The 19983-nt window shown below is 37.7% G+C and overlaps 1 protein-coding gene across 1 annotated transcript in view; it reads right to left on the minus strand.

The window, feature by feature from the left end:
- The window catches only part of Slc35f1 (solute carrier family 35 member F1), a 454331-nt gene that overhangs the window by 175366 nt on the left and 258982 nt on the right, over positions 1-19983 (minus strand). The window contains exon 2 of the mRNA XM_052163630.1: positions 12290-12465. Coding sequence (XP_052019590.1) covers positions 12290-12465 — 176 coding nt within the window. The remainder of the gene's footprint in view (positions 1-12289; positions 12466-19983) is intronic.

Raw genomic sequence — 19983 nt, forward strand, 5'->3', positions numbered from 1 at the left:
AGGAACTGAGCACATAGGCAGTGTGTCTGCCAGCCGGCCAGGCACAGGGCCTGTGTCCTGCCCAGAGAGCTGCGGAAGGAGAGAAGCCCCTCAGCCATACTCGCTGCCTGCCAGGACAGAAAAGGGTCACTAGGTACTGTATCACCCTGAGCTTTAGATTTCTGGTGGTGCAACCCGCCAGGGGTCTGCCTGCACTCAGGAACTGAGCACATAAGCGGTTCATCTGCAAGCCAGTCCATTGCAGGACCTGTGTCCTATGTGAGAATCAACAGAGGGAGTGACCCCCACCACACCATCTTTGCTCCATAATAGAGCAGACAGAGAACACTTGGTTGACCTTGACAACCTAAGTATAACATTGCTTGAAGCAAGACTGAGAAGGGCTCCGAAGGCACAAAAGAGGAAGGCAGCATATCAGTAATCTGTGACAGAGGAAACCCAATCATCCAGTGTTGCAGAGATAACTTTAAAGATCCACAGTAGGTTGAAGCACCAGCCAGTGACAATAAGACCATCTAACACCTGGGAGAACTAGATGGCTAAAGGCAAATGTAGGAACATTACTAACAGAAACCAAGGCATTATGGCAGCATCTGAACCTAATTCTCCAACAATAGCAAGTCCTGGATATCCCAACACACCAGAAAAACAAGATTTGGAATTAAAATCACTGGTCAGGATGCTGGTACAGGAACACATGAAGGACATACTTAAAGAAATTCAGGAGAAAGTGGATCAAAAATTAGAAGCCCTTACAAGGGAAACACAAAAATCATTGAAAGAAATTCAGGAGAATACAAAAGCCAATAAGGATGAAACGCAAAACTCACTTAAAGAAATACAGGAGAACTTTGATCAACAGGCAGAAGTCATGAAAGAGGAAACACAAAAATCTCTTAAAGAATTAGAGGAAAACACAAACAAGCAAATGACAGAACTGAGCAAAAACTTCCAGGATCTAAAAACAGAAGTAGAAACAACTAAGAAAGCACAAAGGGAGACAACTTTGGAAATAGAAAACCTTGGGAAGAAATCAGGGACCATAGACGCAAATATCAACAACAGAATACAAGAGATAGAAGAAAGAATCTCTGATGCCGAAGATACCATAGAAACCATGGACTCAACAGTTAAAGTAAATGCAAAATGCAAAAAGCTTGTAACCCCAAACATCCAGGAAATCCAGGACACAATGAGAAAGCCAAATCTAAGGATTATAGGCATTGATGAGAGTGAAGATTTACAACTTAAAGGGCCAGCAAATATCTTCAACAAAATTATGGAAGAAAACTTCCCTAACCTAAAGACAGAGATGCCCATGAATATACAAGAAGCATACAGAACTCCAAACAGACTGGACCAGAACAGAAATACTTCCTGTCACATAATAATCAAAACCCCAAATGTACTAAACAAAGAAAGAATACTTAGGGCAGTAAGAGAAAAAGGGCAAGTAACATATAAATGAAGACCTATCAGAATTACACCAGATTTCTCACTAGAGACCATGAAAGCTAGAATATCCTGGGCAGAGCTCATGCAGACTCTAAGAGAACACAAATGCCAACCGAGACTACTATACCCAGCGAAACTTTCAATTACTATAGATGGAGAAACCAAGATATTCCATGACAAAACCAAATTTACACAAACCCAGCCCTACAAAGGATAATAGGGGGAAATCACCATTACAATGAGGGAAACTATACCCTGGAAAAAGCAGGATATTAAGCTTCTTTCATCAAACTCAAAGAAGATAACCACACACGTCTAAAATTAAAATAAAAAATGATAGGAAGCAATAACTACTACTCCTTAATATCTCTTAACATCAATGGACTCAATTCCCCAATAAAATGACATAGACTAACAGACTGGTTACATAAACAGGACCCTACATTTTGCTGCATACAGGAAACACACCTCAGTGTCAAAGACAAAAACTACCTTAGAGTAAAAGGCTGGAAGACAATTCTACAAGTAAATGGTCCCAGGAAACACGCCAGAGTTGCCATTCTAATTTCAGATAAAATTGACTTTCAACCTAATGTCATCAAAAGAGACATGGAAGGTTACTACTTGCTGGTCAAAGGAAAAATCCAACAAGCAGAACTCTCAATCCTGAACATCTATGCCCCAAATACAAGGGCACCCTCATTCATAAAAGAAACTACTAAAGATCAAAGTACACAATACACCTAACACAATAATTGTGGGTGACTTCAACACTACACTTTCCTCAATGGACCGATCAGGAAAACAGAAACTAAACAGGGAGACAGTGAAACTAATTGAAGCTTTGAACCAATTGGAGTTAACAGATATATATAGAACTTTTCATCCCAAAGCAAAAGAATATACCTTTTTCTCAGCACCTCATGGTACCTTCTCCAAAATAGATCATATAGTTGGTCACAAGACAGACCTCAACAAATATAAGAAGATTGAAATAATCCCATGCCTCCTATCAGATCACTATGGAGTAAAAGTGGTCTTTAATAACAGTAAAAACAACAGAAAGTCCACATACCTATGGAAACTGAACAATACTCTACTCAATGATACCTTGGTCAAGGAAGAAATAAAGAAAGAAATCAAAGATTTCTTAGAATTTAATGAAAATGAAGGCACAACATACACAAATCTATGGGACACAATGAAAGCAGTGCTAAGAGGAAAACTCATAGCTTTGAGTGCCTCCAAAAAGAAATTCGAGAGAGCATACACTAGAAGATTAACGGAACAACTGAAAGCCCTGGAACAAGAAGAAGCTACTTCACCCAGGAGGAGAAGAAGACAGGAAATCATCAAACTCAGGGCTGAAATCAGTGAAGTATAAACCAAGAGAACCATACAAAGAATCAACAAAACCAAAAGCTGGTTCTTTGAAAAAATCAACAAGATAGATAAACCCTTAGCCAGACTAACCAAAAGGCACAGAGAAAGTATCCAAATTAACAAAATTAGAAATGAAAATGGAGATATTACAACAGAAACCGAGGAAATTAAAAAAATCATCAGATCCTACTACAACAACCTGTATTCAACACAACTGGAGAATCTGGAGGAAATGGACATTTTCTTAGACAGATACCAATTACCAAAATTAAACCAGGATCAAATAGACCATCTAAACAGACCCATAACCCCTAAACAAATAGAAGGGGTCATAGATAGGCTTCCGACCAAAAAAAGCAAAGGACCAGATGGTTTCAGTGCAGAATTCTATCAGACCTTCAAAGAAGACTTAACATCAATACTCTTCATACTTTTCCACCAAATAGAAACAGAAGGAACACTATCCAATTCCTTCTTCGAAGCCACTATTACGCTGATACCAAAAACACACAAAGATCCAACTGAGAGAATTTCAGGCCAATTTCCCTTATGAATATCGATGCAAAAATACTAAATAAAATTCTTGCCCACCAAATCCAAGAACACATCAAAATGATCATCCACCATGATCAAGTAGGCTACATCCCAGGGATGCAGGGATGGTTCAATATGAGGAAATCCATAAATGCTATCCACTACATAAACAAACTCAAAGAAAAAAACCACATGATCATTTCATTAGATGCTGAAAAAGCATTTGACAAAATTCAGCATCCTTTCAGGCTAAAAGTCTTGGAAAGGACAGGAATTCAAGGCCCATATCTAAGCATAGTAAAAGCAATATACAGCAAACTGGTAGGCAACATCAAACTAAATGGAGAGAAACTTAAAGCAATCCCACTAAAATCAGGGACTAGACAAGGCTGACCCCTCTCTCCATATCTTTTCAATATAGTTCTTGAAGTCCTAGCTAGAGCAATTAGACAACATAAGGAAGTCAAAGGGATACAAATTGGAAAGGAAGAAGTCAAACTATCACTATTTGCAGATGATATGATAGTATACTTAAGTGACCCTAAAAACTCTACTAGAGAACTCCTACAGCTGATAAACAACTTCAGTAAAGTGGCTGGCTACAAAATCAACTCAAGCAAATCAGTAGCCTTTATATATTCAAAGGATAAGCAGACTGAGAAAGAAATTAGGGAAATGACTCCCTTCACAATAGCTACAAACAACATAAAGTATCTTGGGGTGACTCTAACCAAACAAGTGAAAGATCTATATGACAAGAACTTCAGATCTCTGAAGAAGGAAATCGAAGATCTCAGAAAATGGAAAAATCTTCCATGCTCATGGATTGGCAGGATTAATACAGTTAAAATGGCTATCTTGCCAAAGGCAATCTACAGATTCAATGCTATTCCCATAAAAATCCCAACCCAGTCCTTCATAGAGCTAGAAAGAGCAATTCTTAAATTCATCTGGAATAACAAAAAACCCAGGATAGCTAAAACTATTCTCAACAGTAAAAGAACTTCAGGGGGATTCAGTATCCCAGACTTTAAACTTTACTACAGAGCAATAGTGATAAAAACTGCATGGTATTGGTACAATATCAGGCATGCGGATCAATGGAATAGCATTGAAGACCCAGAAATGAACCAACACACCTATGGTCACTTGATCTTCGACAAAGGAGCTGAAAGCATCCAGTGGAAAAAAGATAGTCTTTTCAACAAATGGTGCTCGTTCAATTGGAGGTCAGCATGCAGAAGAATGGGAATCATCCATTCTTATCTCCTTGTACTAAGCTCAACTACAAATGGATCAAGGACCTCTGCATAAAACCTGATACACTGAACCTAATTGAAAAGATATTGGGGAAGACCCTGGAGGACATGGACGCAGGGGAAAAGTTCCTGAATAGAACACCAATAGCTTATGCTCTAAGATCAAGAATTTCAGCAAAGTGGCAGGTTATAAAATCAATTCAAGCAAATCAGTGGCCTTCCTATACTCAAAGGATAAGCAGGGTGAGAAAGAAATTAGGGAAATGACCCCCTTCACAATAGCCACAAACAGTATAAAGTATCTTGGGGTGACTCTTACCAAACATGTGAAAGATCTTTACAACGAGAACTTCAAGACTCTGAAGAAGGAAATGGAAGAAGACCTCAAAAAATGGGAAAACCTCCCATGCTCATGGATCGCCAGAATCAATATAGTTAAAATGGCCATTTTGCCAAAAGCAATATACAGATTCAATGCAATACCCATCAAAATCCCAACTCAATTCTTCACAGAGTTAGAAAAAGCAATTAACAAATTCATCTGGAATAACAAAAAACCCAGGATAGCTAAAACTATTCTCAGCAACAAAAGAAATTCTGGGGGAATCAGTATCCCTGACCTCAAGCAATACTACAGAGCAATAGTGTTAAAAACTGCATGGTATTGGTACAGTGACAGGCAGGCAGATCAATGGAACAGGATTGAAGATCCAGAAATGAACCCACACACCTATGGCCACTTGATCCTCGACAAAGGGGCTGAAAACATCCAATGGAAAAAAGATAGCCTTTTCAACAAATGGTGCTGGTTCAACTAGAGGTCAGCATGCAGAAGAATGCGAATTGATCCATCTTTATCGCCTTGTACTAAGCTCAAATCCAAATGGATCAAGGACCTCCACATAAAGCCAGACACTCTGAAGCTAATAGAAAAGGAACTGGGGAATACCCTTGAGGACATTGGTACAGGGAGAAAATTTCTGAACAGAACACCAATAGCGTATGCTCTAAGATCAAGAATTGACAAATGGGACCTCATAAAATTACAAAGTTTCTGTACGGCAAAGGACACCATCAAAAGGACAAATCGGCAACCAATAAATTGGGAAAAGATCTTCACCAATCCTATATCAGATAGAGGGCTAATATCCAATATATATAAAGAACTTAAGAAGTTAGACTCCAGAAAACCAAACAACCCTATTAAAAATGGGGTACAGAGTTAAACAAAGAATTCTCACCTGAAGAACTTCGGATGGCGGAGAAGCATCTTAAAAAATGTTCAACTTCATTAGTCATTAGGGAAGTGCAAATCAAAACAACCCTGAGATTTCACCTTACACCAGTCAGAATGGCTAAGATTAAAAATTCAGGAGACAGCAGGTGTTGGAGAGGATGTGGAGAAAGAGGAACTCTCCTCCACTGCTGGTGGGGTTGCAAATTGGTACAACCACTCTGGAAATCAGTCTGGCGGTTCCTCCGAAAACTGGGCACCTCACTTCCAGAAGATCCTGCTATACCATTCCTGGGCATATACCCAGAGGATTCCCCACCATGTAATAAGGATACATGCTCTACTATGTTCATAGCATCCCTATTTATAATTGCCAGATGCTGGAAAGAACCCAGGTATCCCTCAACAGAAAAGTGAATGCAAAAAATGTGGTATATCTACACAATGGAGTACTATTCAGCCATTAGAAACAATGAATTCATGAAATTCTTAGGCAAATGGATGGAGCTAGAAAACATCATACTAAGTGAGGTAACCCAGACTCAAAAGGTGACTCATGGTATGCACTCACTAATAAGTGGATATTAACCTAGAAAACTGGAATACCCCAAACATAATCCATACATCAAATGAGGTACAAGAAGAAAGGAGAAGTGGCCCCTTGTTCTAGAAAGACTCAGTGAAGAAGTATAGGGCAAAACCAGAACGGGGAAGTAGGAAGGGGTGGGTGGGAGGACAGGGGGAGAAAAGGGGGCTTATGGGACTTTCGGGGAGTGGGGGGCTAGAAAAGGGGAAATCATTTGAAATGTAAATAAAAAATATATCGAATAAAAAAAATAGACAAAAAAAAAAAAAAGAATTGACAAACGGGACCTCATAAAACTACAAAGTTTCTGTAAGGCAAAGGACACCATCAAAAGGACAAAACATCAACCAACAGATTGGGAAAGGATCTTCACCAACCCTAAATCTGATAGAGGGCTAATATCTAATATATACAAAGAACTCAATAAGGTAGAACGCAGAGAACCAAATAACCCCAGTAAAAAGTGGGGTACCGAGCTAAACAAATTTCACATGAAGAACTTCGGAGAGCTGAGAAACACCTTAAGAAATGTTCAACATCATTAATCATTAGGGAAATGCAAATCAAAACAACCCTGAGATTTCACCTCACACCAGTCAGAATGGCTAAGGTCAAAAACTCAGGAGACAGCAGGTGTTGGCAAGGATGTGGGGAAAGAGGAACACTCCTCCACTGCTGGTGGGATTGCAAGATGGTGCAACCACTTTGGAAATCAGTCTAGCATCTCCTCAGAAAACTGGGCATGACACTTCCTGAGGACCCTGTTATACCACTCCTGGGAATGTATCCAGAGGATTCCCCAGCATGTAATAAGGACACATGCTCCACTATGTTCATAGCATCCCTATTTGTAGTAGCCAGAAGCTGGAAAGAACCTAGGTGTCCTTCAACAGAGGAATGGATACCAAAAATGTGGTATATTTACACAATGGAGTACTATTCAGCCATTAGAAACAATGAATTCATGAAATTCTTAGACAAATGAATGGAGCTGGAGAACATCATACAAAGTGAGGTAACCCAGTCTCAAAAGATTAATCATGGTATGCACTCACTGATAATTGGATATTAGCCTAGAAACTTTGAATACCCAAGACATAATCCACAAATTAAATGATGTCCAAAAAGAATGGAGGAGTGGCCCCTGGTTCTGGAAAGACTCAGTGCAAGAGTATAGGGGAATCCCAGAACAGGGAAGGGGGAAAGGGTAGATGGAGGAACAGGGGGAGGGAAGAGGGCTTATGGGACTTGCGGGGAGTGGGGACCCAGAAAAGGAGAAATCATTTGAAATGTAAATAAAAAATATATCAATAAATAAAAAAAAGAAAAGAAATATAGGAGAAAATGGATCAAAAGGTAGAAGCCCTTACAAGGGAAACACAAAAATCATTTAAGGAAATTCAGGAGAATATGGGTCAACAGATAGAAGCCAATAAAGAGGAAATACAAAAATCACTACAGGAGAACTTGGGTCAACAGGAAGAAATCATGAAAGAGGAAACACAAAAATCTCTTAAAGAATTACAGGAAAACACAAACAAATAAGTGAAGGAACTGAGAAAAGCCATCCAGGATCTAAAAACAGAAGTAGAAACAACTAAGAAATCACAAAGGGAGACAACTTTGGAGATAGAAAACCTTGGGAAGAAATCAGGGCCCATAGATGCAAATAACAACAGAATACAAGAGATAGAAGAAAGATGCCGAAGATACCATATAAACAATTGAATCAACAGTCAAAGAAAATGGAAAATTCAAAAAGCTTGTAACCCAAAGCATCCAGGAAATCCAGGACACAAAGCATCCAGGAAATCCAGGACACAAGAAGAAGACCAAACCTAAGGATTATAGTTATAGATGAGAGTGAGGATTTACAATTAAAAGGGCCAGCAAATATCTTCAACAAAATTATGGAAGAAAACTTCCCTAACCTAAAGAGAGATGCCCATTAATATACAAGAAGCCTACAGAACTCCAAACAGACTGGACCAGAACAGAAATACCTCCCATCACATAATAATCAAAACCCCAAATGTACTAAACAAAGAAAGAATATTAAAGGCAGTAAGCGAAAATGGCCAAGTAACATATAAAGGAAGACCTATCAGAATTACACAGACTTCTCACCAGAATCATGGGCAGACCTCATGCAGACTCTAAGAGAACACAAATGCCCACCAGGACTACTATACCCAGCAAAACTCTCAATCACCATAGATGGAGAAACCAAGATATTCCATGACAAAACCAAGTTTATCCAATATCTTTCCACAAACCCAGCCCTACAAAGGATCATAGGGGGAAAACTCTAATACAAGGAGGGAAACTACACCCTGGAAAAAGCAAGATAGTAACCTTCTTTCATCAAACCCAAAAGAAGATAACCACTCAAATATAAAAGTTACATCAAAAAATGTCAGGAAATAATAATCACTATTCCTTAATATCTCTTAACATCAACAAACCCAATTCCCAATAAAAAGACATAGACTAACAGACTGGATACTTAAACAGGACCCTACATTTTGCTGCATACATGCAACACATCTTAGTGTCAAAGACAAACACTACCTTAGAGTAAAATGCTGGAAGACAATTTTACAAGCAAATGGTCTCAGGAAACAAGCCTCAGTAGCCATTATAATATCAGATAAAATTGACTTTCAAACTAAAGTCATCAAAAGATACACAGAAGGACACTTCTTTCTGGTCAAAGGAAAAATCCACCAAGAAGAACTCTCAATTCTGAACATCTATGCTCCAAATGCAAGGCCACCCTCATTTGTAAAAGAAACTTTAGTAAAGCTCAAAGCATATATTGCACCTAACACAATAATTGCGGGTAACTTCAACACTCCACTATTCTCAATGGACCGATCAGGAAAATAGAAACTAAACAGGGACACAGTAAAACTAATTGAAGCATTGGACCAATTGCATTTAACATATATATACATCTCAGTGTCAAAGACAAACACTACCATAGAGTAAAATGCTGGAAGACAATTTTACAAGCAAATGGTATATATATATGTATATATGTATATGTATATATGTGTGTGTGTGTGTGTGTGTGTGTGTGTGTATAAAACATTTCATCCTAAATAAAAAAAAATACCTTTTTCTCAGCACCTCATGGTACCTTCTTCAAAATCGATCATATAATTGGTAACAAGACAGACCTCAACAAATATATGACGATCAGACTAATCCCATGCTTCCTATCAGATCACTATGGAGTAAGAGTGGTTTTCAATAGCAACAAAAATAACAGAAAGCCCATATACACATGGAGGCTGAACAATACTTAATGATACCTTGGTCAAAGAAGAAATAAAGAAAGAAATTAAAGACTTTTTAGAATTTGATGAAAATTAAGACACAGCATACCCAAATCTATGTGACACAACGAAAGCAGAAAGAGGCAAACTCATAGCCCTGAGTGCCTCCAAAAAGAAACTGGAGAGAGCATACACTGGCAGCTTAGTGGCACACCTGAAAGCTCTGGAATAAAAAGAAGCTAATTCACCCAGGAGGAGTAGAAGACAGAAAATCATCAAACTCAGGGCTGAAATTAATCAAGTTGAAACAAAGAGAACCATGCAAAAAATTAACAAAACCAGGAGCTGGTTCTTTAAGAAAATCAACAAGCTAGATAAACACTTAGCCACACTAACCAAGGGGCACAGAGACAGTATCCAAATTAACAAAATTAGAAATGAAAAGAGCGACATAACAACAGAAACTGAAGAAATTAAAAAAATCATTAGATCCTACTACAAAAGCCTATACTCAACACAACTGGAGAATCTGGAGGAAATGGACAATTTCCTAGACTGATACCAAATACCAAAATTAAATCAGGAACAAATAGACCATCTAAACAGTCCCATAACCCCTAAAGAAATAGAAGGGGGTCCTAGAAAGTCTTTTAACCAAAAAAAGCACAGGACCAGATGGTTTTAATGCAGAATTCTATCAGACCTTCAATGAAGACCTAACCCCAATACTCTTCAAACTATTCCACAAAATAGAAACAGAAGGAGCACTACCCAACTCGTTCTACAAAGCCACAAGTATGCTGATACCAAAACCACACAAAGATCCAACAAAGAACAAGAACTTCATGCCAATTTCCCTTATGAACATTGATGCAAAAATACTCAATAAAATTCTTGCCCACTGAATCCAAGAACACACCAAAACGATCATTCACCATGATCAAGTAGGCTTCATCCCAGGGATGCAGGGATAGTTCAATATAAGGAAATCCATCAATACAATCCACTACATAAACAAACTCAAAGGAAAAAAACACATGGTCACTTCATTAGATGCTGAAAAGGCATTTGAAAAAATTCAGCATCCTTTCATGCTAAAAGTCCTGGAAAGAACCAGAATTCAAGGCCCATACCTAAACATAGTAAAAGCAATATACAGCAAACTGGTAGCCAACATCAAACTAAATGGAGAGAAACTTGAAGCAATCTCACTAAAATCAGGGATTAGACAAGGCTGCCCTCTCTTTCCATATCTTTTCAATATAGTAATTGAGGTCCTAGCTAGAGCAATTAGACAACATAAGGAAGTCAAAGGGATTCAAATTGGAAAGGAAGAAGTCAAACTATCACTGTTTGCAGATGATATGATAGTATACTTAACTGACTCAAAAAACTCCACCAGAGAACTCCTACAGCTGATAAACAGCTTCAGCAAAGTGGCAGGTTATAAAATCAATTCAAGCAAATCAGTATCCTTCCTATACTAAAAGGATAAGCAGGCTGAGAAAGAAATTAGGGAAATGACACCCTTCACAATAGACACAAACCATATAAAGTATCTTGGTGTGAATCTAACCAAACAAGTGAAAGATCTGTATGACAAGAACTTTAGGTCTCTGAAGAAGGAAATAGAAGAAAAACTCAGAAAATGGAAAAATCTTTTCATGCTCATGGATTGGCAGGATTAATATAGTTAAAATGATCATCGTGCTAAAAGCAATATACAGATTCAACGCAATCCCCATCAAAATCCCAACTCAGTTCTTCATATTGTTAAAGAGAGCAATTCTCAAATTCATCTGGAATAACAAAGATCCCAGGATAGCTAAAACTATTCTCAACAGTAAAAGAACTTCTGGGGGAATCAGTATCCTGGACCTCAATCAGTACTACAGAACAGTAATTTTAAAAACTGCATGGTATTGGTACAGTGACTGGCAGAAAAAGAACCTCTGAGATGACCTCACTTCCACCCACATAATCTCTATTTGACTTATTCTTTTGAAGGGCATTTTTCTTTTATTGACTCTTAGGAAACTTGTTTTCATTGGTTTGTTTCTTTAACATTTAAAATAGGACCACATGTGGCCATCTATGGGAGCTGTCCTTTCTTTTACTCCTCTTGTGGAGTTGCTCAAGTTGTCCAAAGTCATACCTGTGTTACTTTTCTAAAGAACATACATTTGTCTCCAGTCCCCTTACACAGCTCAGGGATACCATGTTTATGTATGTTGCACTAGGGCTGTTCCAGGTTTCAGGTGGTACTGTACTTTTAGATTCATTGAAAAGAATAAAACCCTTACCAGGGATTCAAAATTATGAGCAATTGTAATTTTCTGCAATGCATATAGATCCTGCTTCTTGCTGAATTCACATAACATTTCTTTGTGATATATTCATGCATTTTCTTTGTGGTATTACTGCAAAATAGCAAAGTGCGATCTGGGGATTTGAATCATCTTACTGATGCAACAAATGATAAAATCAGATCTAGTCATGGATCATATTCTTCTATGTGTTTGTAAATGGCATATTCCTGGGACTAGGGGTAGCTTACCTTGTCGGACAGCTAGTGTGGTGGTATATACCAAGAAGAGGAGGATGTAGTTCAGAAAGCTCTGGAAGACTGGTGTGTTGGCATGAAAATCTTCTGCCAGGTACTTGCTGGTCAAACCAATTCCACAAACAAGAAGGGATAACACTTGGCCCAAAGCCACAGAGATTAACATCTCCCTGAGAAATGAAGCAAACACAGCAATGTCAGAGGAAACACGTGAGGACAATGATAGTGAAATCCATTGGTAATTCATAGCAAACACTGAGCTAAAGGCAGTAGATTCTACTTATTGTAATCCATTGAAGTAATGCTAGGGACCTATACATTTATTACTGAAGCTTTATAGAAATGGAAGCTAATGTTTGACATGGGTAATTAATTTGTTCACAGAACATACAGTGAGGATAAAACAAAACCAAGTTATGAGACGGAGTCTCACTGTGGGAACCTGGCTTCCAGTCACTGTACTCCAGAAACTGTTGAGGAAAGGGAGTATCATCTTGAAGCACAGTATGTGGAGTAGTGATGCTGAGAGCATCCCAACCCTGCAAGCATAAATATATTCCAGCATCAACCGTGTGTATAATTAATCAATAATGGAAGAAACTATGCTTTACAGATCAATCTCCTAGATCCAGCAACTCTTGACTGAAAGGCTTGTACATCTAGAAATCCAGGAGGACCACCACTTGTGCCCTTCTAGACTCTGGAACTCTGTTCTAAGAAGCTTTATTTAAGGCCTTTATTCTCTGCTTCTTAAGTTACAATTGCCTATATATTAAAGCTATTATTCCTAAAATAGATTAAGGACTGTGGTAGTATAATAATTATGCAAATATTTTCATTGCCGTTTTCATAGGCAGTGCTCTTGTAGACACTGAAGTGGGGACTGGAGGCAAGAGTCAAAGTGTTCGGTTTCCATGGAAATGAAATGCCCACATAAGCTTTGTAGTCCACACACACACACACACACACACACACACACCTTCTCTGACACAGGAAAGCCTTGGAAAAAGGAGGCAGACTTGTCTCTGAAAGATTCTTCTGACCTTTGTGGTTTATTTGTAGCAACAGCAATATATAAAGTGACAGCTGTGATATAAACACAAAGACTTTAAGCAGAGGATATGTGATATTATATATTTCTTCCCCCATGGAAGACATAATTCCATTTTTTCTGAATGGAGTATGGATCTGATTCTGTTTTTTTAGAAGGTAGGTTGATCTGGCCTTGCTTTGATCACCAGAGTACAGAGAAAGTGAATCCGTGAGCCTTCTGGGCCTAACCTTTGAGAAGTTTTGCTGCATTTATGTTTTCCTGCAAAGAAACAACTTCTCAGTAAGGAGCTTGAGGTATGTTACTGAATATGAGAACCTCCTGGGAAATAAAGAAAGAAACCCGGGCAGCCCTTGTGCCAAATATCTGAGTGAGGGTTGGGGATCCTCCAGCCTCCATCAAACTAAGCCAATCTACACACAGGGGAAGAGGGGAGCGATCCCTAGAGGCTGTTGCCCAACTTGTAGAGTTATGAGAAAAATGAAATGCTGTTGCTTTGGGGCATACAGGTTTCCAAGAAAAGGACAACAGACAGCTGGAAGGAACTCTCTCCAATGGAAGTTTTTTCTTCAATGGCCTCTGAGCTGTTAACTCTTGCCTCTCCTGCCCTGTGGCATTCCTTCATGCTGGCAGAGTGGGGAGCTACTTATATTTCAAGAGAGAACTGTGGGCCTCTCTGTTCTTATGCCTCTGCAGAACATCCATCAAACCTTTTCCAGCCTGACTCTTATTCATTTTTCCCCAAGACTTGACTCTTTTGTCTCTAGCGTTGCGAGGCCCTTCCTGCTCCCTTTCCCTCAGGACACATCTCACGTATTACTTTTAGCAGCACATTGCCTTGTCATTATTGCTTGCTTGTTTGTTTAGTCTGTTGTGAGTTGGATTTTGACTTTGTAAGTCTTCTGAGAATACCTACAGCATGGTAATACTATTCAGAAGACCAGGAAAGGAAAGGCATAAAAGACAATCACAGGCTAAATATAAGCAAAACTCAATATATAAGAATATCAGGGCTAGAGGCAGAGGATCTCTGTGAGATTGAGGCCAGCTCTGCTCTACAGAGCAGGTTCTAGGACAGCCAGGGCTATATAGGGAGACCCTATCTTAACTGGAAAAAAAAAGAATACCACTGCCTTTAAAAAGGATCAACAAGCTGAAGTATATGGGGGATGATAGTGCACATACTTAGCATTGTCAAGGTCCTGCATTCAACCCTCAGTGTTGAAAATACTAAATAAAATACTAAATAAAAGAAATAATAATAAACACCTCCCCCTTGCCAACTAAAGAAAAATAAAACAAAATAAAGAATTCAAATAACCTGAAAGATTTATAACAGTAATATTTTAAAGACTAGGATAATAGGGTTTGTTATGACATTATGATGCACATCTGTTTTTCCATAGCCCCCTTCCCTCTCTACTCCTCCATTCACCCCCTCTGATCTTCCTCTAACACATTGTTTTCATGCCTCATGAGTTTCACCACCATTTCTCTCCTATCCCCAATCTTCTCTCTGCTTTTCCAATAATTAATTTATTTTTATTTCATGTTCATGTTTTTTTCTACATGTATGTCTCTGCAAAGGTGTCAGGTCCCCTGAAACTGGAGTTACAGGCAGTTATGAGCTGCTTGTCATGTGAGTGCTGGGGAATGAACACAGGTCATCTGGAACAGCATCCAGTGCTCTTAACCACTGAGCCATCTCTCCAGGCTTTGACCCTCAATCATTTTTGAGCACCCCCCCCCAACATTCTTTTTTTTCTAGTTTTGTGATGTGTAGTCCCCATAAACTTTTATGCATACACATAAATAAATATGTATCTAGGATCTACCTGCGATATAAACATACTGTTGTCATTCCATGTTTGGGATATTTGGGTCAACACAATACTTTCCAGCAGCATCCATTTTGCTCTAAGTGTTCTGATTTTACTTTTATATAAATACTACATTTTCATATCCACTTGGCTGTTAATAGACATCTAATCTTATTCTGTCTTAGCTATTGTGCTTAGAGCAACAATAAATATGGATGTGCAAGTATCTCTGTAGTAGGTCTTAGAGTCCTTTAGGTGTATATAGCTGAATGCTATAAGTGGGTCATATAGTAATTCTATATTTGTTTTTGTGTGTGTGTTTTGAGAAATCTGCATACTTATTCCCATAATAACTTCACCTATTTACATTTTCACCAACAAGAAAAGGAGATTTTCCTTTCACCACATATTCAACAGCATTTGTTAGTTTTCTTGAGGTTTACTTTTCTTTTTTTCTTTTTTGACAGAAATAAGATGGAATCTCAAACTTGTATTACTTCGCATTTCCCCAGTAGCTAAAATGTTGAATGCTTTAAAAACATTTATTAGCTGCCTGTGCTAACTGAATCCTCCTCTTCTTCCTGTTCTTCCTCCTTCTGCTCTACTTCCTCTTCTTTCTTCTCTCCTCTGCCTCCTCTTCTTCCTGCTTCTTCTTCTTCTTAGCTCAGGATGGCCTTTATGTGGTCAAGGGTGACCTTGAGTTTCCAATCATCCATAATTTAGGTACTAACATTTAGGTTTTGTTTGTTTGTTTTCTGCAGAGCTGAAAAGCAAGCCAGGGTAAATGACAAGGAAGACAAGGATTCTGCCAACTGCACTATTGTATTTCAGCTTGCTTTGTATTTCACTCTTAGAGAACAGTCTGTTTGGTTGCTTGCCTCATTTATTGATTGGAGGATTTTTTTTTTTACAATTCTTTAGATACTTTGATAACAGTCCCCTGTCTAAAATATTGCTGTCAAGGACTGTTTCTCATTTTGTAGCCTGTCCCTTCATTCTGTTAATGGTTTCCTTTGTTGCATAGAAGCCTTTTAATTTTGTGTAGCCCTATCTGTCAATTCTTGTCTTGGGAATCTAGTGTATGGAGTTTTTTCAGTGGGATCATTAATGGTGAATACATTGAAGGAAAATGGTGAGAAAGAAAACAAAAACATGTCGACTTGGAAGACGTCACTGATGATATTGATCTAATCACCATGTAGCACAACATTAATCATAGTAACTACATAATTTACAGCTGATTAATAATAATCCTGTAATTGTTAGTTTTCTTGATAATTCTTGATCAGCTACCTAATATACACACTGAAATGGAAAAAATATTGGTAAAATTACAGCTATTGTATTAAATGTTTGCTTCTAATGCTAAGTATGCACTAGAAAGTGTTGTATGGAGTGTCCCTTCTTGTTGAACAAGACTAAAATAATACCATAACCTACTGAAATTGTAGCAATGCTGTTTAAGACCTTGGTATTATCCTGAACCAAATCAAGATACGCAACATTATCAAATACACAAAACAATGTAATTTTGACCTATCATGTAACTGACTCCAACATATTATAAAATAGCCTTCTATATGCCACATGGAAGATGTATAAAATGAACAAGACATAGTCTGTCATTGGGAGACTATTTAACCAAACTTGGACACTGGATTTTTAAGAATCTTGATACAAAATGAAGAAATAGAAAATAAATGGAAATACCATCAATAGTTTATGTTTGTGAAGAATTGTGAATAATTTATTCAATTTACTTTAACCCTCAGAACATCTTATAGAGCAAATGCTGTACATATATATATATATAAAATTTTAAATTATATATGTAAAATTGTATATATATATGTATGTATATATATGTATGATTTTATGTATATATGTGTATATTTATATATATGCATATAATTTTAAATTGTTTTAAAAAGAAAGAATATTAGACAATTGGAGAGTAATAGGCTCACAGTCTTAAAACCCTCTCTCACCAATTTGGGAACTGGACCATGATGCATCGAATACTACAGTAGGTGTGTCCTTTCTGACAACATTTTATGTACAATGAGCCCATCGAGCCACAGATGACATCTGACAGGGGTGAAACAATGAAAGTTGGTACACTACTTCCTTTGGTCTTTTACCTACCAAGCAAAATACATAAGACTGTGACCATATAAGTTACAATAAAAGGCATAAACTGTCTAAAATACCCACTGATATAAATAAATAACAAACCCTAGTTTATCTATATAATAAAAATTATTTAAAGGAATTATACACAGATGTAAACTGTTTTGTGACCATATCTTGTAAACATTTGAACTAAAAAACAATCTAGTACCCAACTACTATGAACATGTCATTTATATGTAATGCCTAGGCAACAGAAGTCTGCAGAAATAGAAAATATGTTAGTGGTTACCTAGCACTGGGAGAATTGAGACGAGAGGATAAAAAGCTGACAAAGCTATTTTGCTTCCTTTTTATGTGATGAAATAGTTCAAACTGAAATGAGAGGTAAAAAAATTGAGTATATATTTGTGTGCAGTGTTTACTTGTGTGCACACATTCACCTGTGTATGTTTATATGTATGCATGTGGAAATGAGAGGTTTACATCAGGAGACTTCCTTTATTGCACAGAGCTACGTTTCTGAACTTGCCAAACTAGAGAGACATTAGGATGAAGCTAGGTGATTTTAAGTCCTAAATTCTGAGTTACTATGCTGTGCTACCATCAGCTGTAAAATTATTCTGTTTTCGGTGAGTATATGGAGCACAGAGCTAATCTAACAGGCTGAGTTTTGGAAACAATTTTCAAACAGTAAACATAAAACCCACAGCTGGTCTGACTGGCAAGAACTTTTCTACCAAGGGCTTTGTGATATGCCCCTTTCAAAAAGAGGCCAACACAAATCTACCTTGTTTAGTTAGCTAAACAAAGCTGCAAACCCACCATTTTGAGTGTATACTTTCAACTATCAGTCATGTCTTTAAGCCACTGCTAGTCTGATTGAATTGAGAATGCAAATTATGATTTTGTGGGACATGCTAATAAACACACGTGGATGGCAGGGGAGTTTGCAATGAATACCTGACCAGAATACCTCCCGAGCCCATTCTTAACTAAAGAGAGCTAGATACCAGAGCTACTGGAGCCCGCATGCTCGAGAGACTTATTAGAAATATCAAAAGAAATAAATAAGTAAATATAAAACCTCCTAGTGCCTAAATGTTCATATTTTAACCCCTGCCCTGCCATTTTGTCCTCCTAAAATTCTTTGTTCTCTATTTGTACAGGATGAATTCATTTGGTGGCATGTTGCATAGAAACTGGTTCTGTCCATTATAGGATCCCTTGAGTTAGTTCCTTACATTATATTCCTCTTAAGTTTTCCCCTTGCAATTGATCTGTGGTTCCTTTACCTAACTCTTCATAGCTTGAAAATACCAACTTTTCTCAAAAGACTCCCATTGGGCATTCCTGGTAACCAATCTGAGTCAAGTTTCTCAAGTGTGTGTTCCTCTTTTTATTTACATTGACTGTATTGTATTGCTCATGATCTTCCAAAAAGAACAGAACCTTTAATAATGTCTCTGCTCTCTTCTTAGAGTCTGACAACTGCTAGACTAATGACTGATAGAAGCCATAGATGTTCATTAAACATGGAATGAAGGAGTTTCTGAAGGAGCTAATATCTATGTTTAGGAAGAGTAAAGTGTTAGAAGGTTGGCAAGATGGTGTCTTATCTTAGCTGGAAAAAGTACCAGCATTGAAACAGAAGATACTCATTTTTTTACTCTAACCCATCTGCCAGTTAGAAACTGAGATTAATAAACTATTTTCTAGTGCATTTCTGAACAAGCCCAGAAAGGTGCTATCTTGCAAAGAAAAAAAAAATGATGCTAAAAATGGTGCTGGGTGAAATTTTGCAGAGTGAGCTGTTGGTTATTCATGCCGTACATAGAAAAGCACAGCAGATGCATTCTAACATAGATACATAGTTCCTATAATTTTAGTAGCAGAAATGGAAAGGAGGCTATGATACCCATTTTCATCTTCTTTGTGCATTTAAAAGGACATCTCATCCACTTTAAATGCAGACAGACTAGACAATGAAAAATGCATGAGTCTCAGGAAAAATGGTGCTGCTGGAACCTGAATACCTGTTACAACAGAGCTTGTACTCATAAATACTGACATGCCTATTATCAACAGCATTGTGTTGTGTTAAAGATACAGAATTTAGAATTGGGGATGGGGGAGAAGCCTCTGGTACAAATTAAACAATCAAAATAATAAGATGAAAAATAAAGTATAAATTCTAATCTGTTTCTCTCTTTTAATCATAAGAATATGTTCTCTTAAAAGGTATTAAGAATGTCAACACAGGGTTACATAATCATATTGCTCTGTAATTTTTTTCACCATGACAGTGGAATAATTATACCATCATCTTGAATAAGAATAAATCAACCTTCCTCTTGAGGTATCTTCATTCTGAAAATGAGTCTCAGGCAAATCTCATCAGATTTGAGTCAGTAAATGCATTCAGAGATGTATATATAAAGAATACTTAAGTATACGGGTCAGTGTAAAAGCATTATTACTTGGATGTGGGAGAAGCATCTACTATATTCTTTGATAAGATTATAGACCATTGACTCTGAGAAGCTCTTGGCTAAAAGAATTGGCCTGTAACCAAGGATCAGTGGAATTCTACATAAAGTGATTATTAGGCCAGAAACAAAAATGAACACTGAGAGGTTTGACACAGACTGGGGTTTCTTTCTTTCAAATCTAAATTCCTGAGCTGA

This window comes from Apodemus sylvaticus, chromosome 19, assembly GCF_947179515.1.
Source record: "Apodemus sylvaticus chromosome 19, mApoSyl1.1, whole genome shotgun sequence".
NCBI lineage: Eukaryota > Metazoa > Chordata > Mammalia > Rodentia > Muridae > Apodemus > Apodemus sylvaticus.